The 25,365-nt window shown below is 41.0% G+C and overlaps 6 protein-coding genes across 7 annotated transcripts in view; 3 read left to right on the top strand and 3 right to left on the bottom strand.

Moving 5' to 3' along the window:
- The window catches only part of LOC118512517 (dopamine receptor 2), a 456,086-nt gene that overhangs the window by 313,971 nt on the left and 116,750 nt on the right, over positions 1 to 25,365 (top strand). The window lies entirely within an intron of this gene.
- LOC118503894 lies at positions 1,319 to 6,732 on the top strand. The gene is made up of 3 exons (XM_036037717.1): positions 1,319 to 1,698; positions 4,082 to 4,722; positions 6,418 to 6,732. Exons 2-3 carry the CDS (start codon positions 4,207 to 4,209, stop codon positions 6,730 to 6,732), a joined length of 831 nt encoding a protein of 276 aa, XP_035893610.1. The 5' UTR covers positions 1,319 to 1,698; positions 4,082 to 4,206.
- On the bottom strand, positions 8,806 to 13,174 carry LOC118512515. Its single transcript, XM_036057038.1, has 6 exons — positions 13,050 to 13,174; positions 12,747 to 12,949; positions 11,059 to 12,674; positions 10,574 to 10,937; positions 10,213 to 10,517; positions 8,806 to 10,123 (listed from the first exon to the last, which is right to left on the bottom strand). Exons 3-6 carry the CDS (start codon positions 11,159 to 11,161, stop codon positions 8,934 to 8,936), a joined length of 1,962 nt encoding a protein of 653 aa, XP_035912931.1. The 5' UTR covers positions 11,162 to 12,674; positions 12,747 to 12,949; positions 13,050 to 13,174; the 3' UTR covers positions 8,806 to 8,933.
- LOC118512487 (nitric oxide-associated protein 1) lies at positions 15,423 to 17,906 on the top strand. The gene is made up of 2 exons (XM_036056991.1): positions 15,423 to 16,171; positions 16,241 to 17,906. The coding sequence occupies exons 1-2, from the start codon at positions 15,491 to 15,493 to the stop codon at positions 17,621 to 17,623; spliced, it is 2,064 nt and encodes a 687-aa protein (XP_035912884.1). The 5' UTR covers positions 15,423 to 15,490; the 3' UTR covers positions 17,624 to 17,906.
- LOC118512656 (glycosaminoglycan xylosylkinase homolog) lies at positions 17,400 to 19,309 on the bottom strand. Its single transcript, XM_036057379.1, has 4 exons — positions 18,869 to 19,309; positions 18,436 to 18,793; positions 17,963 to 18,368; positions 17,400 to 17,879 (listed from the first exon to the last, which is right to left on the bottom strand). Exons 1-4 carry the CDS (start codon positions 19,223 to 19,225, stop codon positions 17,678 to 17,680), a joined length of 1,323 nt encoding a protein of 440 aa, XP_035913272.1. The 5' UTR covers positions 19,226 to 19,309; the 3' UTR covers positions 17,400 to 17,677.
- On the bottom strand, positions 20,967 to 23,727 carry LOC118512437 (chondroitin sulfate glucuronyltransferase). Its single transcript, XM_036056903.1, has one exon. The coding sequence runs from the start codon at positions 23,604 to 23,606 to the stop codon at positions 21,189 to 21,191; it is 2,418 nt and encodes an 805-aa protein (XP_035912796.1). The 5' UTR covers positions 23,607 to 23,727; the 3' UTR covers positions 20,967 to 21,188.

Below are 25,365 nucleotides of genomic sequence, written 5' to 3'. Positions count from 1 at the left end.
ATCGCGTTGGTTTTTTTCTGTCAAAGTGAGGATTGTTTACATTTTGGAAGCGTTGTTTCGCCTCGCATTTTTTATTGAATATTATTGTCCAGTTTAGTTCATGTGATTTAAAATGAATATTGAAGACGATGTTTTGCTAATGCTAGGAGCGTTATTTGCTACACAAAGCGAAATAAAGCCGCGATCGAAATGGGTAAAAACCATGTATTTGAAAAGAAGTTCCCTATCGCATTTCAACATGATGGAAGAGCTGAGGCTGGAGCCGACGGATTGGCTAAATTACGCCAGAATGGATGAGGAATCATAAATGTGGCTTTTGGAGAAGGTCACACCGCTGATCGTGACACGATTATGAGATCAGCTGTGTCACCACATGAGCGGCTCAGTGCTACACTGAGATATATCATCAGCGGCAGCTCCAACCAGTGCCTCCGTTTTCAAACAGCAATTTCGCTTTTCGTTCGGCTCGCAATTCTTCGTAACCAGCGGAACATTACGCGGTGACCGAAGAGAATAGAACAAGCACGAAAATCACGCCAGACTGTATTGTTCTGTATATGTTCTTTGAAACATTTGAACAATCATGCTTAGAAAGTGATGTGGGGCCAGTTTGAACCGAAAAATCTCTAACCGAATGTTAAAGACTGTCGTACTGTCGGTCACGAAAAAGTATCCCTATCATAATGGCATCGTCAGTCGATGCCCGGCATGGTACGATACGTGTTAATGGTAAATATTTCATTCCATTTTAGAATAACGGACAATCCAAATGTAAAATAATTCGGATGTTGGCAAAAAAATCTGTGCAGCATATTGTGTTATTACACGGACAGCGGGTTTTTTTTCTGTCAAACGCCCTATTTGACAGAAAATCACCAACCAAAAAATCCCTTGTGTAATAACCCCATAAGTCGCCCTTTTGCAACCCGTCGGGCTGCGAAAGGGCGCCTTTTCATGTGACATTTGCAACCTGGGTGCACCGTGTCAGCCCGGTTTAAAACAACCTGTGCGTTCAGTATACATTCAGCAGACTGCTAATTTTGGCCAAGGTATATGGATATAACAGGTAGAGTTGTTTAGAGCAAATTGACATTTCTCGACCTGACATAACAGTTCTTTGGTGATCGAGGTGAATGGTATCGAGAAGAGTGATGGTAGCGTCGGGGAGGCGCCGGTGGTGGTATCGCTTGCGATTTTTTTGACGAAAAATGCATCCAAATATCGTCAATCTTCTGTGGGACAACACTTAATATGCGAAGATGACCCATAAAGTAGCGAAATTGCTCAAGGGACTGAGAATCGAGGCTGTTTGCCCAACCGACCATTTTGACATCGTCCGTCATACCGTTCGTATGCCGGACGCTTATGACGAAAGGAAGCTCTCCCCATGGACGGTCCGGCATGTCATGGCGGCGATAGACGTCAGACGTATGACGGACGCCCATCTCTACCGTCAGATGGTCCGGCATATCATGGCGGATAGAAATCTACGTATGTGTGTGTAACTGCACAAAAAAAATGACACAACACCATCATGTGGCGTTGTTTACTTGTGGTATTCTGGTTATTTTTTTGTCGTGGTGTTTCATATGTTTTGCGTGGTATCTATGATTATATTCTTTTTCTTTACCTAGGTTGCATTTGTCTGCCGATGCTGCTGAAGAAGATTTGAACCGTGGATCTATAAGATAAAGAGACGTGAGTGTAAACATTAGACTAACAGTGCTGTTGCAATTGACGGTGTTAAACGTTCTACATAAATTTTTAGGATCGTGCAAAATGAATGCGTCTATTATTTTGGATGAGCATATGTACTGTTTTAAACAGTGCAATGATAACACTGTTACGCCGATACTGGTTCCAGTTCCGTGGTCGTCTGCTGCTTCACCATCAGTGCAGAATCCGTGCCCATCCACATCTGCTGCAGCAAGTGTGGTTATTAAGCAGCCGGTTCCCATTGCACTTGCCGAATCCGCAAGTGCCGTGAAAAATCCTCCGCGTCCATCCACATCGGTTGCAGCGGGTGCGGTTGGTCGGAAGCTTGCTCCCACTGCTGTTGTTGCATCAGCGAGTGTCGTGCCGGATCCTTCGCATCCATCCACATCGGCTGCAGCGGGTGCGGTTGGTCGGAAGTTTGCTCCCACTGCTGTTGTTGCATCAGCGAGTGTCGTGCCGGATCCTTCGCATCCATCCACATCGGCTGCAGCGGGTGCGGTTGGTCGGAAGTTTGCTCCCACTGCTGTTGTTGCATCAGCGAGTGTCGTGCCGGATCCTTCGCATCCATCCACATCGGCTGCAGCGGGTGCGGTTGGTCGGAAGTTTGCTCCCACTGCTGTTGTTGCATCAGCGAGTGTCGTGCCGGATCCTTCGCATCCATCCACATCGGCTGCAGCGGGTGCGGTTGGTCGGAAGTTTGCTCCCACTGCTGTTGTTGCATCAGCGAGTGTCGTGCCGGATCCTTCGCATCCATCCACATCGGCTGCAACGGGTGCGGTTGGTCGGCGGAATCTTACTGAAATGGAAAGAAAGAAGGCGGTAGCTCGCGCGTTTTCTCCGGAACAATGCATAATATTAGAAGCTATGCAACGGGAAATCGATCAACTGCGAAAACAGGATAAAATAAATACAAAACAAATAGCGCTCCAACGAACAATGTTGGAGATGCTAGGTGGTGCTCGACCGGCAACGGAGCAGCATCCTTTGAAGGAATTCAAACAAATTGAGACCGCCCAAGAGCTTGCGGAATTGAATAGCCGACTTGGGAGCGATGTGGATGACAGAGTTGCTTTCGAAAACTGGCTGAAAATGAAAATCATTGGCAGGGATGCAAGCAATAGATTGCACGAGGCCATTGATCTCATTTTCAGCCGGTCTTTCTTTGCACAATGTAGCTGGACCGGGCATGGCAAGACTGAGAAAGTGTCATTACAGGCATACACCCCACCAGACATTTTAGATCACTTTGAGGCTAGGCCCTGAACTTCTCACCCTACTTGGCCCACAAATGTGTATTCGCAATAGTGCGTTCTCTTTTCCTCGTATTGGCTTTGGTCTTCTGTTCTGCTCTTCTGTATCATCGACAGCCGTTTTCGATTCAACCAGTCGTGTGTGTACACGGTGATTTAACGCGCATGCGCGGTTTTGGTATGTATTGGAGCGTCGATGAATACTTGACACTTACGATGCCGGCACAGAACCAAAATACTAGCCAAACTGAACTAACCCCAATTCTGATTTCGTTTTAGAAAAGCAATATTTCTGCTGAGCCAATTAAAATGTCGTCAAGATCAACCCATTACCGAAAGCGCCGTCATTATCTGGAAGAAGCAGAGCGTGAATTCGAAGCCAAATACAATCGTATGAAGGCTTCTGGATCCTTTTGCCATATTGTGTATTATGTATTGTGAGTGTTACAGTGCAGTGGAAAACCATTCGTGATCGCAATGGAAACCAACGCGGAACCAGGCGGATAGCTTACACGAGGCCATTAGAGAAATGAAAATCGGGGCCCTAAGAAAGCCATACGGGGGCCCCTATCACTTTGGAATACGTGTGAATCCAGCGGGCAAGCGAACTCGGAACCCCCAGCAGCTAATTAGTCCGCGTATCGTGAAACGGGCCGTGTAAAGCCGATACTGATACCTATCCATTTCGTATCAAAATAACCGAACGCTACCGTGCCGGAGTTAACCGATTTGACAATAAACCTTGCCTATACAAAAAAATGTTTCAACTTGAACTAGACCATTGCCTATTTCGGAGCCGTCCAAAACCAAACCGATATCACTAACACATGCATACAATATGGCTGCACGTGCTCACTCACACATTCTCACAGCCCGGTCCTAATTTCAGGGGATATGACACAAAATTAGGGGCTCTCAGTCGTTTTAGATCACTTTTTGTCTGGGGGGACCCATGTTTTTGTTGAATGAGCAATTTCCTACCCCTCAAAAGGTTTGACATATGTCATTCGCAACTTGTCTAACCCGGGTTTTATTCCGCCAATGTTCTTTGTTAAATAAAGACGTGCTTTAACTGAATACCGCTTCGCGTCGTGTGTTTCTCCCTTCTCCAACAGGTTATGGGCCCAGGGAAAGTTCTAGGAAAGATTCCTAAGAAATAAAGTTAAAAGCCGTTTGTGTATTGTGTTTTCGTGCGTGCGTGTATCGTATCGGTTTCTGGCGTGAATCGAAAAAGACAATAATGGCGGACGTCGGAAAGTTCTCTTTTCCTAGGCTAAATAACCACAATTACGTAAGCTGGAAGTTCCGAATGGAAATGCTGCTAATTCGGGAAGAATTGTGGTATGTGATAGATGAACCGAAAGTTGAGCCAGTGACGCCGCAATGGATCAAAGATGATAAAAGGGCTCGCGCAACGATTGGTCTTTGTGTTGAAGAAAACCAGTTCAGCATCGTGAAGACAGCAGATTCAGCAAAGGAATTCTGGGAAAAGCTGCGAGCGTACCACGAAAAGGCAACAGTGACGTCTCGAGTGTCATTGTTGAAGAAGCTTTGCAATTTTAATCTTGCCGAGAACGGTGAGATGGAGAGTCACCTCATGCAAATTGAGGAATTATTCGATCGCCTAACAACTGCGGGTCAAACATTGGACGAATCGCTCAAGATTGCTATGATTCTGCGCAGCTTGCCAGAGTCATACAATGGGCTCGTGACAGCGTTAGAGTCGCGAGCGGATTCCGACATTACCATGCAATTGGTAAAGTCGAAGTTGATCGACGAATACGATCGAAGGAAGGAGCGATCGGGTGCATGTATTGGTGAAATGAAAGCGATGAAAAGCGCGGTGAAACATGTGGCCGGAAACAAAAGAGTTTGTTTCAATTGCGGTAAGCCGGGTCATTTGAAAAGAAACTGTCGTGCTCGATTGGATTCACAAAATGGCGGCGACGAAAAGAAACGTGAAGGAAAACAAAAGGGATACCACGTTGAATACACTAGTATGTGTTTTATGGCCGGTGAAAATCAGCGTCCCCATGTATGGTTTGTTGATAGTGGTGCGAGTTGTCACATGACAAACGATAGAAATTTCTTCGAACAGCTCACAGTGCATAATGGGCCAGGCGTTGTTATGGCCAATGGTAACAACGCAGAAGTGCAAGGTATTGGACACGGTTCGGTACGCTGTATAGATGGAAATGGTGGTGTTGTGGATGTTACGTTGAAAAACGTGCTGTATGTTCCGTCGTTGACGACCGGACTAATTTCCGTCGATAAGCTAACCGCGTGTGGGTATACAGCAGTGTTCAAAGCCGATGGTTGTGAGGTTCGAAATGATGATGATAAAGTCATGATCGTTGGTGAACGTTCCGGATGTTTGTATAAGTTGCAATTGGCTGAAGTGTCGAATATTGCTAAGGAGAAGTTTCACACTGAAAACTGTCAGCATATTTGGCACCGTCGACTTGGACATCGAGACATGGATGCGATTCGAAGATTATCGAACAAGGAACTGGGCACCGGAATAAAAGCCACGGATTGTGGCATTCGACAAACCTGTGAAACGTGCATCGAGGGAAAATTGGCGCGGCATCCGTTTCCAGCAGCAACGGGGATCAAATCGACTCAGATTTTGGACTTGGTTCACACCGATCTCTGCGGTCCGATGCGGACTACAACTCCCGGGGGAAAGAGGTATTTGATGACCATGATAGATGATTATAGTCGATTTTGCATTATCTATTTGTTAGAGATGAAGTCCGAAGCTGCGGGAAAAGTCAAGGAGTATGTGCGTTTAGTAGAAAACCGTTTTAGTCGCAAGCCACGGGTTATCAGGTCAGATAGTGGGGGCGAATATGTAAACGAACAACTACGTGCCTTCTATGCCGAGGAAGGAATTAAGGCTGAATATACTACCGCATACTCTCCGCAACAAAACGGTGTGGCCGAGAGGAAGAATAGGTACCTAGTAGAAATGGCCACAACAATGCTACTAGATGCAGGGCTAGACAAGCGTTATTGGGGTGAAGCAGTTATGACTGCTGCATACTTGCAGAATAGGCTCCCTTCGCGTTCTATTAGTACGACTCCATATGAGAAATGGTTTGGACGAAAGCCTGAGTTAGGACATTTGAGAGCGTATGGTTGTTCCGCGTATGTACATATCCCAGGGGTAAACAGGGGAAAGTTCGATAGAAAGGCTCGAAAACTGATCTTTGTGGGTTACTCCGACCAGCATAAGGGATATCGTTTCGTTGATACTGAAACGGACAGAATCACAATTAGCCGAGATGCGAAATTCTTAGAAGATAGTGATGCGGTTTTGGAAAAGAAGTGGCCAAATGTTATAGAAAAGCGTGTACGTAAAATGGCTAGAAAACCGTTGCAAAATGAGGCTCAATGTGATGTTTCTGCGGATCGTTATTTTGAATACGAGTTGATTCCTACTGCCAAGACTAAAGAAAATACGGAAGAATATCGTCTAGATGATGGGGAAGATGGCAGCGAAGATGGTGTATACTTTGATACGAATGATACTGAGGAAACAGAAGATTCCCTCGTGTTATCAGAGGATGACCACGAACAGCTGGATGAAAATGGTGTGGAATCCGTAAGACGATCCAGTCGAGTGAATCGTGGTGCACTGCCTAGAAAGCTCAACGACTATGTAGTAGGTGTTGCTACGCATACGGTTGATGAACCAACGAGCTTTAAAGAGGCAATGATAAGCGAAAATCGAGCGTCATGGAAACAAGCTATGGACAGTTAGATCCAGTCGCATATGAAAAATGAGACTTGGGAATTGGTTCAGCTTCCCAAGGGAAAACGTGCATTTGGAAGCAAATGGGTTTTTAAACAAAAGCGAAATGAATCGGATGAAATTGTTCGTTACAAAGCACGTATCGTAGCCCAAGGTTATAACCAACGCTATGGTGAGGACTACGATGAAGTATATGCTCCGGTCACAAAATACAGTACTCTTCGAACACTGCTGGCTTTGGCGGGGAAGAAGAATATTTGTATTCAACATCTAGATGTTCGTACCGCCTATCTCTACGGTGATATCGATGAAGAGATTTACATGCGACAGCCAGCAGGGTATGAGGTTCGAGGAAAGGAGGAGTTTGTCTGTCGCTTACAAAAGAGCATTTACGGGCTGAAACAATCAGCAAGGTGCTGGAACGAGAAACTTTTGAAGGTGCTTGGAAAACTGGGTTTTATAGCGAGTTCGGCTGATCCATGCTTGTATACGGCAAATAAATGCGGTGAGAAGGTGTACCTCATCGTTTACGTGGATGATATCCTCGTAGGTTGCAAAAGCAAGAAAATCATGTCAGGAGTATATGATCAGCTGAAACAACATTTCGAAATGGTAAACCTTGGTGATGTGAAATTCTTTTTGGGATTAGAAATTCGAAAAGAAGATGGTGTGTACAGCATTGGTTTGACGAACTACATCAACAAGTTAGTAAACAAAACAGGTCTTGCTGAGGCGAAAACAGCAAAGACGCCGATGGACCAAGGGTTTACAAAAGACACAGCTGACAGCAAGCTACTAGAAGATAGCACAAAATATCGATCCGTTGTTGGAGCATTACTATACATTGCTGTTTGTGCGCGTCCTGATCTGATGACAACAGCTGGTATATTAGGAAGAAAGGTTAGCGCTCCAACGGAAAGCGACTGGACAGCAGCTAAAAGAGCTGTTAGGTATCTGAAAGGTACAAAAGATTGGAAGCTGAAGCTGGGAGGAATGCACGATGGAATGAAATGTAGTGATTTAGTGGCATTTTCTGATGCGGATTGGGCAGGAGATTCTTCGTCGCGGAAATCAACCACTGGATATGTAGTGTACTTCTATGGAGGAGCAGTGTCGTGGGTGAGCCGTAAACAGAGCAATGTTACCTTATCGACGATGGAAGCTGAATACGTGGCGTTGGCCGAGACCTGTCAGGAAGTGCTATGGTTGCGTCGACTATTGAATGATTTGGGAGAAAAACAATATAACCCAACAGTAGTGAATGGAGACAACCAGGCTTGTCTCTCATTTGCACAATCCGAGAAGTCCAGCAAGCGCTCCAAGCACATTGAAACGAAACATCATTTTGTGCGGAATCTATGCCATAGCGGAGATGTTAAGTTGCTATATTGTCCTACTGAGAGTATGAACGCGGACATTTTGACAAAACCGTTAGGGCCAGTAAAGCATAATAGGTTTGTTTTTAGCTTAGGATTAACAACAGGGAATTTGAGGGTTGTTAATTGAGGAGGAGTGTTGAATGAGCAATTTCCTACCCCTCAAAAGGTTTGACATATGTCATTCGCAACTTGTCTAACCCGGGTTTTATTCCGCCAATGTTCTTTGTTAAATAAAGACGTGCTTTAACTGAATACCGCTTCGCGTCGTGTGTTTCTCCCTTCTCCAACAGTTTTGGCAATAATGAAACGCGATGCTAGTGCGGTAAGTGATATTTCTGATGTTTTTTTTAAGAGGTTTATGCAACGGAAATTAAAATATGCGAAGGATCGCTTAAATTTAAAAGGTGCTGTGAGGACATCTTGCCATCTTCGACAAACGTAAGTTTTTCATGTGTTTCGTTTTGTTTAACTTTTGTAGATTTTTAGACATGCGGCCTGGCCGTCATTACATGAAAAAGTGTTGTAGTTTTAGTTATTACCCTTTTTTTTTACATTTTTTTACTTGGACTAAATAAAACCATAAAGAATTTAATGGAGGCTAATTAACTCGTTGCACTACTAATTAAATTTTGCTTACTGAAAGAAATGCCTGAATTTACTGAAATAAATGCCTACAAATGAAATAAAAAATATAGTATGCATATTTAATCAAATCTATTACAGGTTACGTATTTCGGTTTTATTTTCAACATACACCTAATATAATAAAGCAACAAAAATACATAACAACTAAACATATGTTTAACCTAATTATATTTACATCTTAAACTATTACATTAAAGTATGAAGTAAAGGAATTAGTACAGCATTCCCTTCAACATCTAATCTATTTAATACTAACTTGCATTTTATATGCTCTGGATGACACTCGACATTTTTACTTATATTTTTACTGTTTATATTTACATGGCAGATGTTAAGCCCGGTGGAATTGCAAGGTTCTTCAAAGTAATGTGAATGGTCGTTGAAACGCTTTCCAATGATTACCACTGATGTACTTGATGTATATAAAGCTCTGCTATACTGTACTACCTGATTTTCAACCGTGAGGAACCACGAGTCTTGAAACTTTTTTTTTAACTTGAATCCATTACATTCGATTATTACTTCACTGCCATGCTTTGTCAAATTGACTTGCGAAGGAACAGCATCTTGATTCATTCGACTTTGAAAATCTTCAAGCTCAGATAATCGATTTACAATTTGATGTAAGCTTTTCCATCCATTTCTCAATAGGCGCTTTAAATGTTGAAGCTCATTTTCAAATGGATACGCAGATAGAGTATTCAGAGGGCCAAACTTTTTTATCTCCTCAACCACATGCAGCAGATTATGCACATTGCTAGTCATGTACCTGGTCCCATAAATTTGAGGGAATTGGGTGACAAAACTTTTTAAAAGCTGCCCACCATACTCCCAGTACGATCTGTAAGCATTGGAAGAAAAAATTGTTATTGCGCAAAAAAATAACATAAAATGCTTGTATTGGTCGTCAGCAATGTAGTCCTTCAAAACTCCTACACTAGCATAGTGCAAGAAGGAACTATACTCCGACGCCTTCCAATAATTTATGTCCTGAATGTTACGGAAGGAACGGTGTATTTCGTTAGGCAATTTTATCGCTTTCAGAGCTTTGGAAAATGCGATGCACGTGGCAGTAGACCATTTGGGTTGCCCTAACCGCCCTAAAACCCATCCTTTTAAAAGTTTCCGCATAATTCCTAGATCTAATAAATGTAACCGATCCGATATTATTATATCTTCTATCATGTCTATGTATAGTAAATCTAGGAAAGGGGATGGTTCCTTATGATGTATCCCGTACGCAAATTGTCGAAATAAGGAGTCTGTCCTCAACGGTGCATCGCAATCAGTGAAGACAACCGTACGCGAGCTAGAATTATGCTCACCGACACAGGTGCACTTCAAGCATCCATGCTTGGCATTAAAGTTAGCAACACCTGGAAAAGAATTAATTTAACATTGGAAAAAAAAATGTATGTATTAAAGAGGCTAAATTACCATCAACCATTTTTTATATTAAATATACCTTTCAAAAACGCCCTTGCCGGGGCATCTGCTATCACAGCCCGAACTTTGATTTCGTGCTGCATATTATTGATAGTCAATCCAAATTCCTCTAATTCGTTTAGCTCGGTCACAAAAGGTCGCAAGAACTCCTCGATACTAGGGGGCTTTGTTATCCCGTGGAAGATAGCCACCGTCATTGGAGGAGCCAAGGGCATTTCATGTACGGAAATCAGTATAGGCCAAAATGTAGCTGGGCTACTATTATGCAGCGGCAACCCATCGATTGATACGTTGAGCGACAACTCTGCCGGTAAAGTCGTATTGCTGAAAGAAAATAAAGCATTAGCATTTAAAACTAATTAAATACAATGTTTACTTACCGGAAACGATTTAAAAGGCACTGTTTTACGCCTTTGTACCAATACAACCCTCCTTCAACGTTGATGATGTTTGATGCAGCTGTTCGGCTCGTTTTTAATAGTGTCCGAGCGTCCTTAGGTAAATTATAAGGAGTTTTTTCTCGGAGAACGTCCAGAATTAAATTCATGGTTTCATGAGGGATCCCTTTCACCAAAGCACAGTATCGAAGACATTCTTTCAGCGACATGTCCCCATATTTTCCGTGCCGAGCTGTTGCTTCCTCAGGATCCTCGGAATTCGCCTCCTCGCCGGATGATTGTAAATTTGCTGAAGGAGCATTCCACGCACTGAATCCTGCTCCATCGTCAATAGTATCAACATCATCTAAAATACAATGAAATTTTCTAATTAAGCACAACAATAATGGTTTATCCGTGGCATAAACACTTTTAAACTTTCGTTACGTATACCTCATCCACAATTTTAATCACTTATTTATACCTACCAGAGGATTCATCAAAGTTGCTCAGTCGGTTCAGCCTTTTAGCATTCAACTTGTACAGGTTTCCCGTACGCCGATGTCGATTAAAAAACGTTCTACGAGACATTATCAATTTTTTTAAAACTCTTTATTTCGTTAACTCACAATAACGGTCTGATCGGTTATGTTTTGATTGAAAGAAAAGCGCTGACAACCAACACGGACTCACAAACATTCGACTGATCTTTGCACCGTCCGGCATATCGTTCGTCAGTTCTTCTGAGCATAGGCAGCGTGAGAAAGAAAGACAGTGTTTCGGTCATGGTGATCTCGCTCTCGCAGGCAATGTTATTCCGGACGCTGTCAGTATGGTTGGTTGGGTGTTCATGTTTGTAGCCTCATACCATTTGTTTTTGTAAACAAACTCTGGCATAACTCGACTAAAATGTCGCCCTGTCAAATCGACAAAAATTCACCTTCTAAATACATGCACCTTGATTTTGGCGAGGCTTTGTACCCTCTTTGAGACGGTATATAACATCGTGTTTTATATACGATATATCGTGTGGCCTTTGAATCCTATTTTGTGTTTAGAATTTTCACCATTTTTACTAATAAGAAGAATTTAAAAAAGCATGGCCTACGTCCTCGATACCCTTCACAGTCATCGTCCGCTAATCCAGTATCCCGACATTTCCGGCGGACGCATCACCGCCTCAATGAATCAATCTCAATTAAGGGAAGACTTAAAAAGACGTTACGAGATGGATCGTTCGATGTCATTCCCATGATATGAACATTCCGCCAGGACCTGGCGAGTCTAATTCACTGCACAATTGTGAGAGTATCTTACATCTTGTAGAGCTCTTTTCACACATATGGGACCAAAAATTATTCTTAGCACATAGTAATGGAAACCCCAATCACATCAAAGAGGTATACACAACCACGGCAAATTGAGTCTTTCAGACCTTCAACTAGTGCTTATACAGTTTAAGCAGTACGTACTTTTCATTTAGTAATTATCCACCACGGCGAAAGCTCTTCGCGAATTCAGCTTGAATAATAATATATATTACAAACAATGATGAATAATCCGTCGACAGAAATTAAGCAGGAAGTGCCAGCTATGTTAAAATACTTAGATAAAAATGTTTTTTTCTGCAAAGCTTTTGACATCTTTAAGTTGATGATATACGTGAATATATACAAAAGGTACTAGAGAGAAATCCTCCAAGACCCACGATTAAAACATAGTTAAGTAGTCATATGCTACACATTTCAAAATCTTCTTCTTCTTCCTTGGCACTACAACCTCGAGAGGTCTCGGCCTGCCATTTCTGGCTTCCTGTGACTAAATTTTACCCGTAGTAAAGGAGTCACCCTTACGTACGGGGAGGCGGTCTGGATGGGATTTGAACCCGCTCCTGCCTAATTGACACATTTCAAAATAGTATAGTTAAAACCCTTCTTGGTAATTCATTTGTGCTAGATCACGACGGCTCCTTTGATACTATCATCGATTCAGGAAGCTATCTTCCTAGGATTAAGGAACAACTGCATCCTCGAAGAATTTGAACTGGTATAGAAGATACAACTATTGTTTAAGCCAATGCATACTGTAAGACCCCGATCCATGCCTGCAATAGTCATCAAAAGAATTCTTAATATCAATAGTAAACAAAAGATTTAAATTTCTATAGATAATTTACTTAGATACAAAACTTATTTCTCTTGTGATAATCCTTCCTAGTATTATTGATAGATAATACCGCAATACGCATATGTTTCTTCAAATCCATGATATAAAAATAAAAACTATTGTTATGAGCCTGTTGGATGTGGAACTAACTGTTCTCCAGTCAGTAAAATCACTGTTATTCCCTGGGCGTGTGAAAACAACAGGTTTAGAAAGCTATGCTAAAAATAAATTAAATTTTAAAAGTTAAATTAACAACAAATTAGTTAAATCACAGTTAAATAATTAATAACTGAATTATATTATTTTCAATGACCTTCATTGATGTGCATACAAATTTACATATTTTCATTTTTGAGTTCTCCACACAAATAACAAATGACCATTTTGTCATCTGCAATGCAATTAGGATTCAAGTAATGCTCACATGATGGATTAAATATTGAAACCCATATCTCGCATGCACTGTTTGTGTTTCTCTATCAGTTCGCTGCATTTTTCTTCTCCATGATCCATAATGCTGTAAAAAAGGTTTCGAGTTTTGTTAAAAGTAATACTGTTATATAACATTTTTAATAAATTTCATACCAAGCATCGCGTGCTTTTTTCGTTTCCGGGCAAGCACAGCAAGCCTTGCACTTGGGTTTTTCCTTAGCGGCATTTTTGGGTGCATCGACTGCTGAAGCAGCGACGTTTGGAATCAAACTCATTGATAGACCCATAATATTCCAAAGTATGTTTCACCAGTAGATTTTGAGGTGTGATTTTCCTTTACCAGCAGGTTTTGAAGAGCTGAAACAGAGTTACACACAGCTTAGAAATATGAATTGTAAAATGGTGTTAGTTTAAATTAAACAACTGGTTATACAATATTACAATCTTATATCTGCAAATGGCTACGATTCTCTACAATAATCAGTTTTGATTGCCGATCAAGATGAAATAAATGATTTCACAATGAATACCACAGAATGCTTGTTTAGGAAGAAACAAACCTTGCAAACAAACGCCGTATTCTTGCGAAATGTCACAGTAGCTGTCATTCAAAAACAACCCAAAGACAAGGTGTATATATTTAGAACAAGGTATATGGATATAGGAGGTGGAGTTGTTTAGAGCAGATTGACATTTCTCAACCTGACATAACAGTTCCTTGGTCGTCGAGGGGAAGGCTATTGAGAAGAGTGATGAGAGCGTCGAAGGAGGCGCCGATGGTGCTATCGCTAGCAATTTTTTGACGAAAAATGCGACCAAATGTCTTCAATTGTCTGTGGGACAATATTTGATATGCGAAAATGGCCCTTAAACAAGCAAAATTGCTCAAGGGACTGAGAATCGAGGTTGTTTGTCCATGTTGGTTGCCCCATACCATATGATTTTGTAACCAAACTCAGACATCTCGGCTAAAATGGTGGGCTGTCAAATTGACAAAAATACACCTTCTAAATCAAGGTATGTAGATATAGAAGGTAGAGTTGTTTAGAGCAAATTGACATTTCTCGACCTGACATAACAGTTCCTTGGTGATTAAGGGGAAAGGTATTGAGAAGTATGACGGCAGCGTCGGAGGAGGCGCCGGTGGTGGTATCGCTTGCGATTTTTTGACGAAAAATGCAACCAAATATCGTCAATCGTCTGTGGGACAATACTTAATATGCGAAGATGTCCCATAAATTAGCGAAATTGCTCAAAGGACTGAGAATCGAGGCTGTTTGTTCATGTTGGTAGCCCCATACCATATGTTTTTGTAAACAAACTCTGACATAACTCGACTAAAATGTCGCCCTGTCAAATCGATAAAAATCCACTTCTAAATACATACACCTTGTTCTAAATCAAGGTCAAAGTCAAGGTATATGCATATAACAGGTAGAGCAAGGTGTATGTATTTAGAAGGTGATTTTTTGTCGATTTGACAGGGCGACATTTTAGTCGAGTTATGCAAGGTATGTAGATATAGAAGGTAGAGTTGTTTAGAGCAAATTGACATTTCTCGACCTGACATAACAGTTCCGTGGTGATCAAGGGGAAGGGTATTGAGAAGAGTGACGGCAGCGTCGGAGGAGGCGCCGGTGGTGGTATCGCTTGCGATTTTTTGAGGAAAAATGCAACCAAATATCGTCAATCGTCTGTGGGACAACACTTAATACGCGAAGATGGCCCATAAATTAGCGAAATTGCTCAAAGGACTGAGAATCGAGGCTGTTTATTCATGTTGGTAGCCCCATACCATATGTGTTTGTAAACAAACTCTGACATAACTCGACTAAAATGTCGCCCTGTCAAATCGATAAAAATCCACCTTCTAAATACATACACCTTGGAGTTATGCCAGAGTTTGTTTACAAAAACAAATGGTATGAGGCTACAAACATGAACAAACAGCCTCGATTCTCAGTCCCTTGAGCAATTTCGCTAATTTATGGGTCATCTTCGCATATTAAGTGTTGTCCCACAGAAGATTGACGATATTTGGTTGCATTTTTCGTCAAAAAATCGCAAGCGATACCACCACCGGCGCCTCCTCCGACGCTGCCATCACTCTTCTCAATACCCTTCCCCTTGACCACCAAAGAACTGTTATGTCAGGTCGAGAAATGTCAATTTGCTCTAAACAACTCTACCTTCTATATCTACATACCTTGTGTAATCCTACCGAAACGCATTTTTATCGCTACCTTTGATATATGAATCTTGTTGAATTTCACATTCGGCATTGTGAGTTTAATCGTCATACGTGGTTGCGGAAAAGTTTACATGTGGAATATGTTTCGATATGTTTCAAAATCGAGTGTGTCTCGAAATAGTTTTCTTCCTCTCATGAGACAATTGCAATTAAATAGCACTCATTTGGCGGCACAATGCATTACTTCGGAATCGTCAGAACTTTACAGTACAGACGACGTATACAACAAGTGGAAGGATAAGATTGTTTACAGTTCATTTATTGACAACAGCACGATAAAAATGGGCTACAAACAAAATAAAATTATGCTATCTAAATTAAAACATTTGCAAAATATCGATATGAAAAAGTCCCGTGAGATCAGATCATTTTCCTTAGCTATGAAGCAATTGAAAGCTGGCCAATTTAATGAACTATATGACGAGAAAAGAGTGTGTTCCGGTAAGGCCGACAATAGTTCATCGGTCATTCAAATGCCGTACAAACAAATCTACCGTAATTTGCCTAAAACTGATGAAACGGCAATAGAATGTGACGAGAAGCTTCTTAATGGTGAATGGATGTCAGATTATGAGTATTACGAAGAGCATGACGAGGACGACAGATCATTCTACGGCACACCCGACCCTAGCATACCGTCTTCGAATATACCATGCGGAGGATGTGGTGCATTGCTACATTGCATAGAACCTAGCATTCCCGGTTATTTACCTAGTCAGCTGTTTAAAGGAAAATCTAAAGAGCAGTTATTGGTAAGTTACTGAAGAGGTTATTTCTATATATTCAGTTTTATATTCTTTAACTATTTTTTCTTAACACAGACGACCATATGCCAACGGTGCCATTTCTTAAAAAACTACAATATTGCAATAAATGTGACGGTTTCTGCTGAGGACTACATTCGAATACTGTCGTCGATGAAATCAAAGAAAGCGCTAGCCGTCCTACTAGTGGATGTTTTGGATTTTCCTTGCTCAATATGGCCCGGTCTCTCTGAAATATTAGGAGCTCCAAGACCTATAATAGTTGTAGGCAATAAAATTGACCTTTTGCCACAGGACTGTTCAGGCTATCTGGAAAACGTACGGCAATGCTTGACCCGAAGCATAATCAATTCTGGATTTTCAAGGAACAACATTAAACACGTCTCACTCATATCAGCCAATACCGGATTCGGGGTTGAAGAATTAATAACCAAAATTCACAACGTTTGGGGAACTAGAGGAGATGTGTATTTAGTTGGTTGTACAAATGTTGGAAAAAGCACTCTTTTCAATGCTTTACTTCGTTCTGATTTGTGCAAGGTTCAAGCGACAGATTTGATTCAAAAAGCCACCGCAAGTCCGTGGCCTGGCACTACTATACGAATGCTTAAGTTCCCTATCATGCGTCCATCTGACTATCGGTTATATTTAAGAACTAATCGGCTGAAACAGGAGCAGTCCAGAGCTTTAAAAGGTGTCAAGCACGCGACCTTACTCGGCCACATAGGTCGTACCTTCGGAAAAGAGCAGGAAGAAACTTTCGACCATTTCTCTGTGACACATAGAAGTGGTGTATCGCCACCCATTCTTACACTGAACGAGAAAAATGAAAAGTATATTAACTCCAAATGGTGTTACGATACGCCAGGTGTCGTCCAACCCGATCAAATACTAGATCTTCTCACTACGGAGGAAATCATTCTTACTATTTCGAAGCAGATGATACGACCTAGGGTGTACCTTCTTAAACGAGGCATGACGTTGTTCCTTGGCGGCTTGGGGCGATTAGATTTTTTAAACGGTCCAGATTCAATACGCTTGATCGTATATGCTTCTCATACGCTTCCAACAGTTATTTGTAATACGTCGGATGCCTCTACGTTGTACAAAGCACTGTTAGGTACGAAATTACTTGGTGTACCGTTTGGAAGCACGGATCGGCTGGAAAAGTTTCCACCGTTGGAAAGCATTCCGGATATTCTCGTACACGGTGAGCTGGAGAAACATATCACCATTTGTGATATTTTATTATCGTCTGCTGGATGGATTGGTGTTAACTTACCGCATAATAGTGATGCTACTTTTCGTGCCTGGACGCCTAGCAAAAGGGGAATATATGTTCGTCAACCTTCACTGTTACCTAATGGACTTGCTCTAAGAGGAAAACGTATACGAGGATCGCTGGCTTATCGGTTAGGAGAAGTTTTCAAGCGCCGTTAGTGTGGAGCTGTGCAAAATGTTGAGTAGAAGAGTTTGTTGGTAATTGCAATAAAATTACTTAAATATTTTATTACCAAATTTTTCCTTACAAAGCTCTACTGTACTGTAAACGTATAGTAGCCGTCTTTCGAGAGCAATGTAGTGTTCGTTGATGACTAGTGGATACAGAAGATCTAATTTGTTCAATTCTTCAAGCGTTTCGGATAGTGCTCCTCCGGAGAAAATTAGTAATCGTTCCCATGTTGCGCGTCGAATGCTGAAACAATAAAACAAAAAACCCAAATCATCTAACTAACTTGTTCTCCTTACTAAAGTAAGAAATATTAGCTATATACGTACATACAACATTGATACAATGGCGCAAGGATATCTATATGGTCTATGAACGGATTTCCGAACCCTTTACCATTGTCGAGCAACAATACTCGGTTTTCACGCGTTTCATAATGATGCCTGTCGCCGTTTTGAATGAGAAAATCAAATATTGCCGCGTCTATGAGGTCCAAAAGCACATCAAACTGGACCTTTTTTCTTATTAGCGCACAATAATTATCGTTCTTTTCCCATTCAGCTTTCAACTGATCCTTGTATGTGCGTTGCCACGGAGATCTGTACTTCACTATTTTACCCGGTATGGTAAGTAAAACAGCTCCTTCGAGGGTTCCGGTCGTTGGATCATCGCATACTGTTTCATCGCTTTTACAGTAATGGCAAAATCCATAAGCACATTGTTGATTGTTGATAACTGCAGGATATGATAGAAGCAAATCAATGTTTGATATTAAAAGCAATACACCTGATACCAGACATACCTGGCATTGTCTGGCGAAGTGCCTCGTCCGCATACTGTAGGTTATTACGAAGCGAAATGCTTCGTCCAGCAACAATCGGTGTGTATCGAAGGTTTAAAATGGCAGCAAGATGAAAGCTAATAATTTCGGAGTTATGTCGGTCTTTGCCAGAGTAAACGGTGCCGTTAATGATATCTTCTCGAGCATACCAGCTTGGTTTAAATAGCACAAATTGGGAACCAGTAAGTTCCAATACAAGTTTCAGTTGTGTTCCTCTGCGTGAATTTTTAATGCCGTGAATAGACTCCATTCTGATAGCGTTAATGACTGAACCGATGGATTTATCCTTCACGGGAAACACTTCATTAATCTTGGGCCACTGTAATTAAAATTAGAAAAAAAAAACATAAAGTCATAAGAAAATTCATATATCTATTCATTAAAAAGCGCATACCGAATTTGCAATTCTCCACACATTACTTAAGTTGTACGACTTCGGAACAAAGCAGCTTATCAGATTTTGCTTTATACCGACATATTTAGGATTTTTGTTCCGAAATACCGGTTTCAAAGTCTTGACTTTGCGCATTATAGCATTCTGCACGGAACGTGGTTTGTTTTGTAAAGTATGGTTAACAATTGGCTTTGCCCTTTCGACCGCATATTCTAAAACACCGCGGTCAGCCAAGTTGATTCCATTCTCCGCAACAGTTGATTGGAGATTATTTATGAAGTACACATTAAGACTATAGTAGATCACTAATGACAGACACAATAACAATAATATATTATAGAAAGTAGTTCTTATCATCTGGTGTTCATTTATTTCTCTAAATAATTATTTCAGATGCACGTTTTGTTTCGTAATTTTAGTTTGATGTTTATATACAAACTAAATGTCAAATACTTAACTCGCGAATAATTCCCAACTAACCGATTCCCAAGTAATATGTTCAAAATGAAAATATTTCGGCTAAAGTCTGAGGCTAAAGTCGGCTAAAGTCTGACTTGATGCCGCCCCCCCCCCCCCACTCACGGCACTCACTTTTCGCTACTGAGTTACCTAAAAGTTAGGTAAAAGTTTAGCAAAAATGTGAGAAATTGTTGTAATAATTATTTATAACAATTAAAAATAATAAATAAATAAATACTTACACTAAAAAGTCTAAAAAATATACCGTTTTGGGTAACTCAGTTACAAAAATGAGTGTCCGTGAGTGGGAGCATTTATTCAGACTTTAGCCCTGACAGAATGCTGTGGGAGCGTTCTGAAGTTTAGGTAGGAAATGTTGACTGTTTTTTTTAGCTAATGCTGCTGTTGGTAACGGATCCTTGAGCAGTTCCAGCTGCTAGTGTGTGAAATTTTGATGATCTTTGAAGTCTTGTTAAGACTTTTTGAGATAAAATTTATCGTTTTGCACCGTGAAAACATCCGGAGAACCTTATTGGGCCATGCAGCTGCTTCTGTTGTTTGTAAACAGTTTTCGATCTAAACGCTAAAAATCGGGTGCAAAATGCCGGACATGACATTTGCTAAGATTCGACCTCTGTCCTATATAGACTTTGCTCTGTCCTATGTATACTTTGGATAGGAGCGTACAAAATAGTGCGAAACAAAACGTTTGAGAGTGTTTAGAACTCTCTTCCTACCGTTGTTAAAAGAAATTTGTGCATATTGTAGATCTCTTACTCAAAACCTCCGTTCTTATGGGAATTCCGAAAAAGTTCCTTTTTTCATGCGTGTGCGATCGGAAAAATGTCTCAAGGATACACACAAAAACATAAATGCACAAACACGCAAAGGCTCAAACTCGCGCACACACATGTGCGAAGGAACGACGCGCGCAGTTACCCATTATGCAAGCACACACTCAAGAGTGAGCGCTTGCTCGATCGTGCATGCCCTCACTCGCATACCTCAATATGAACGAAAAAAAGGAAAATTCTCATGCCAAGAGGTTTGCTTCTTGCAAATCTGCATGTGTGCGGAGGATAGGAGAAACAATCTCGCCAAAAGCGCCATTTACTGAGCGCATCACTGAAGCTTTGAAACTTTCATTTTTCATATGGACTTTATGTCTCAGGTATATCCAAAGGACTCCTTCTAGAGAGGAAACCTCTGGAGCTCAGAATCTTGTTTTTTTTTTTTTATATTGACTTTTTGACTCGGGAATAACGAAAGGACGCTATCTAGTGATCAAACCACTGGAGCTCGTAAACTTTTTTTTTATATGGACATTCTGTTTACCAGTCATTTAAGCTTAATTTGTGGCGCTTGGGTTATAGCCAAGAAAACCAAAAAATCCTAAAATGGTACGCTACAACTGCTCAGGGTAGTAATGCCAACGTAAAACTAAAAAAAAAACATTGTAGTCACAATTACTTCTTAACATCACCAGACTAGGAATCAAGCATTTAGATACACGTATATTTTACCACATACTTACTACTTTATACTTTATACTTAAAAAATATTTACTTTTCTCAAACTGTGCCTGATACAGCCTGTTAATTGAAATGCTGCAAAATGTTAGTAAAAAAGGCCAATTATCTTATTATTTGTTTAATTATGACACTTTATTTAAAAAAAAAAACCTGTCGAGCATGTTTCTGTAACGCCTTATTGTCATTTGATAGAAAAATGGAAAATGATAAGCATTATAAAAAATGGTTTGTTTTCAGAGGTTTCAGAAATGAATAGAAAACTTAAACATGGCATGTAAATCATCTTACGTAATATATCGTATAGCTTGTGGAAAGGAAATGGTTGTTGGCTACACAACCTCGCGGTTTTCAAACTGTTTACTATCTTGTACAAACACATCTCCTATCTGTTTCTTTGATGCAATTCGAATGCACTGTCTCCGTTCCGCTCCGTCCGAACAATGCAACTTAGCAAACTGTTCTCCGTAAGGATCGTTGGACAAGAAATTGCTAATGCTTCGCCCATACCGAAGGTTCGGTTCAATCGCACGAAGAATGTGTATTTTGCTATTGCTCAACGTAAATAGGTCTATTATATTTGCTATCGTACTGCTATTAATGGACTGTGTGGAATTTGTTGATAGCAGATTCACAATATCTCGATCGCTTCGTACAATTGGTAGCTGTTGCTCGAGTTGTTTGCGTGCGAACACGTAATCATTACTGTAAAATGAAACCACATCGTAATTAGCCCTGTCGAAGTAACCGCTACTTTGACCAACATCACAGTTTTCACATGGTTTACACAGCCCAGTCCACTCACAGGGATACATCATGAAACCGATTGGACTGTACACCTGAAAGCCTTGTATGGTATTCATCCGAACACGGTTAAGAAAATCTGGGCGAAACGAGGCCGCGTTTGAACATAACATCACCAAACTTTCCAACCCTATCTTACGCAATGCTAAATCGACGGCAGCGAAACTCATACGTGTGTGAGCACCGTAAAACGAACTATAGTAATGGTTGCTTTTGGTTACTTTCGAACTAACTTCTACCGGCAATCGAATCGAAACCCATGCCACTCTTGAACCATCTTGCTTATGTTTTTCCGTCAATGCTAGAGCAATATTTTTCAACGGAAGAAACACATCTTCCTCGCCTTTGCTGGGAGTTTCAGCGCGGTAAAGAAATATAAGCATGAGAAATGTATTATCCTGACTGTCCATGAACGTTTTTTCATAACTCTCTAGGAACTGCTCTGTTTCGAGGACTTGATTTTCAAAGGTCGGAAGCAATATTGCAACGCGTGTACTTTCGGTTACGTACGGTGAGGGAATGATTTCAATCAAACTAATAGGTTTGATTACTTCAAAGCTTTTCTGTACCATCTTTTTCAATCTTCTGTCGTAGAAATTTAACAACAGCCGGTAATCCATGCCACGGACGGCATCGAAGCGCTTGTAAGCGGTGTGAATACCTCGAAACTCAGCATCCGGATTGTTTCGCGTCGCTTCTAAAATCGTTTTGTTTAAAATGTTGCGAATGTCCTCCTCGTCAACCGTTGATAATCGGTGAATGTTCACCTCAGAGTTCCACATGAATGAATGTGTTGTATTTAGCATAGTCCACGGGACAACATCATGTCGTGATTCGGGTGGATTTGATTTTGGAACTCCTAGAGGCCAACGCACTTCAAGAATGTCGTTCGAAAGCGTGCCATTCGAAATTTGCATCGCATCTTCAAGCAGCATACCCTTCACCTCACTGTTTTTCTTGAGATGTACGCGTGAGAAATATGCATGCAGCAGGTAGAAGTCATCTGTCGTGGTGATAGGATAAATCATTGCTGCATTGTTAAACCGATTCTCCTTTGCGATTAAGTAGAAGTCACGATAAATTTTGTAACTGCTCAAATGGTAGCTGGTGATATCAATACCCTGCCAAGATTGGTGACAGGACTTAATTTTCGTCGAATATTTTACACATTTCCCAATGTTAGCGCTGTGGTTGTTTGAAACTGAGTTACGCACACACCAATCCAGATTTGCTCGGATCTTTTTTATCACACCACTGCTCAGTATAATGCCGGCATGCAGATCGCAATAATCATTACGCGCAGCTTCGTCGTTTTCCTCGCTGTTATACGCATTTTCGTTCAGCTTTGTACCCATGTACACATCCAAGGTGATGCTAAGATGCTGAAGTTGTTGTCGCACCGTGCGAGCATTCACATACGTCGTATCGGATAGTAGCAGGAAGAAGTCATATTCATCCAGATAGTTGTCTGCAAGGTATTTCAGCATATGGAACGGCCGCAGATGCTCTCGAGTGTCTGTAAACCCTACTATATTCTTCAGGTTAAAGTTGGACTTTACATTATCTGCATGAATGAAGAATTTTATCTTATTCACCAGATGAGCAGCGGTGCGGTTAATTGCGGTAGCGAACGTGTCAACATTTTCTGTCGTTGTCAGCACGCCCACGAAAATTTTTTCTCTTATCCCAAGCTCGGAATAATAATACCGCGGACGTATAATGTTTTTCACCGTCTTCTTTGCTATCATCGGCTTCTGATCTAAGTTGAGTTGTGGCTCGAATTCGTTGTAATGCTCAAGGTTTAGTGTATCTGCATTTTCCGTCACCTCCGGGCACTCTGCTACATATTCCGTATAATCGTGCGGTGAATAGTAGCTGAAAAGGAAGCCGCATACAATTCCAAGTAACAGGTAGTGATTGCGACTTAAATTGAAGTTGACTCCCATTTTTGCAGAGGAATTATGTTTCTACTAAATGAACGAACTCATATATTCTGAATCTACGAAACGATAAACCAATACCATCTAGAATTCACAACAAATAAATAAATATTCACTGTAGAATGTAGAAATGACATTAATGACAGCATAATCAAGGTTACTATAACAGAGAAACACACGGTCAAAGTTTCGGTAAAAAGCAAGGTGTATGTATTTAGAACAAGGTGTATGTATTTAGAAGGTGAATTTTTGTCGATTTGACAGACTACCATTTTAGTCAAGATTTGTCAGAATTTGTCTTCAAAACAAGGTGTATGTATTTAGAAGGTGGATTTTTATCGATTTGACAGGGCGACATTTTAGTCGAGTTATGTCAGAGTTTGTTTACAAAAACATATGGTATGGGGCAACAAACATGAACAAACAGCGTCGATTCTCAGTCCCTTGAGCAATTTCGCTAATTTATGGGTCATCTTCGCATATCAAATGTTGTTCCACAGAAGATTGACGATATTTGGTTGCATTTTTCGTCAAAAAATCGCAAGCGATACCACCACCGGCGCCTCCTCCGACGCTGCCATTACTCTTCTCAATACCCTTCCCCTTGATCACCACGAAACTGTTATGTCAGGTCGAGAAATGTCAATTTGCTCTAAACAACTCTACCTTCTATATCCATATACCTTGCTTCAAAATCATATGGTATGGGTCTACAAACATGAACAAACAGCCTCGATTCTTAGTCCCTTGAGCAATTTCGATAGTTGATGGGTCATTTTCGCATATCCAATGTTGTCTCACAGACGATTAAAGATATTTAGTTGCATTTTTCGTCAAAAAATCGGAAGCGATACCACCACCGGCGCCTCCTCCGATGCTTCTATCACTCTCCTCAATACCCTTCCCAAAGTGAGTTGAGAGGAGGTGTCGGAATAGCGATTTCTCGGTCGGACATCTTGAAAAAATAAATTGACGTTTACTTGACTGAAATGTAAACAAACTGCGGTCAAGCATTCTTTGTTGGTCAAGCAAGCGATCTTTAGCATACATTGATGAAGCTCGATCTGCTGTGCTCTTGATGATTTTGCTTGATGATGCTTTCAGATCGGCAAAAAAGTGGAACGATCCTATATCTCGGATCAACCAATAGTTCGAGGATGCAAACCGGCTCCGCCTGTGACGCCGATACAGTCAAAGCTGCCGTGTCCGTATAGGCGCTGAATCTTTACCACCTCAAACAGTAATAAATATAATACAGAATCACCTCAGATAGCACTGACACACCACAATATCCTGATTTCTTCACTTGATCTAAGCTTTCCGAACGATATTGAACAGCAGAATGGAAGAAAACAAATCTTATAATGATGTTATTGCTTCGAGAATAATAAACAACACATATAACCAGCTGATTCAATGCGGTCAAGTAAACGTCAAACTGGTCCTGGTCTTCTACTTCTTTCCATGTGTCAAAACGGGCTTTTTACGGCACCTCCTCTCAACTCACTTTGACCCTTCCCCTCGATCACCACGAAACTGTTGTCAGGTCGAGAAATGTCAATTTGCTCTAAACAACTCTACCTCCTATATCCATATACCTTGCATAATCCCCCCTTTTTAGCGAAGTCTTTTTGGCATCTCGCATCATGTTGCCTAAACAACTCTACCTCCTATATCCATATACCTTGCATAATCCCCCCTTTTTAGCGAAGTCTTTTTGGCATCTCGCATCATGTAGCCTGGCTTTAAAGCCAGCCCTAGCCCT

Source organism: Anopheles stephensi, chromosome X (genome assembly GCF_013141755.1).
Source record: "Anopheles stephensi strain Indian chromosome X, UCI_ANSTEP_V1.0, whole genome shotgun sequence".
Lineage (NCBI taxonomy): Eukaryota > Metazoa > Arthropoda > Insecta > Diptera > Culicidae > Anopheles > Anopheles stephensi.
The sequence above is the reverse complement of the archived record's forward strand: the minus strand, read 5'-3'. Positions and strand labels throughout refer to the sequence as shown.

Bases quoted from the DNA above. Each gene is read 5' to 3' on its own strand.
- LOC118503894 (XM_036037717.1), top strand. From the start codon at position 4,207: ATGGCGGACGTCGGAAAGTTCTCTTTTCCTAGGCTAAATAACCACAAT. The intron at 4,723-6,417 runs GTAAAGTCGAAG...CCTACTGCCAAG, and splicing joins CCGACATTACCATGCAATTG to ACTAAAGAAAATACGGAAGA.
- LOC118512515 (XM_036057038.1), bottom strand. From the start codon at position 11,161: ATGTCTCGTAGAACGTTTTTTAATCGACATCGGCGTACGGGAAACCTG. The intron at 10,938-11,058 runs GTAGGTATAAAT...ATTGTATTTTAG, and splicing joins CAACTTTGATGAATCCTCTG to ATGATGTTGATACTATTGAC. The intron at 10,124-10,212 runs GTATATTTAATA...ATTCTTTTCCAG, and splicing joins GGCAAGGGCGTTTTTGAAAG to GTGTTGCTAACTTTAATGCC.
- LOC118512487 (XM_036056991.1), top strand. From the start codon at position 15,491: ATGTGGAATATGTTTCGATATGTTTCAAAATCGAGTGTGTCTCGAAAT. The intron at 16,172-16,240 runs GTAAGTTACTGA...TTCTTAACACAG, and splicing joins AATCTAAAGAGCAGTTATTG to ACGACCATATGCCAACGGTG.
- LOC118512656 (XM_036057379.1), bottom strand. From the start codon at position 19,225: ATGATAAGAACTACTTTCTATAATATATTATTGTTATTGTGTCTGTCA. The intron at 18,369-18,435 runs GTATGTCTGGTA...CATATCCTGCAG, and splicing joins ACTTCGCCAGACAATGCCAG to TTATCAACAATCAACAATGT. The intron at 17,880-17,962 runs GTACGTATATAG...TTATTGTTTCAG, and splicing joins CCATTGTATCAATGTTGTAT to CATTCGACGCGCAACATGGG.
- LOC118512437 (XM_036056903.1), bottom strand. From the start codon at position 23,606: ATGGGAGTCAACTTCAATTTAAGTCGCAATCACTACCTGTTACTTGGA.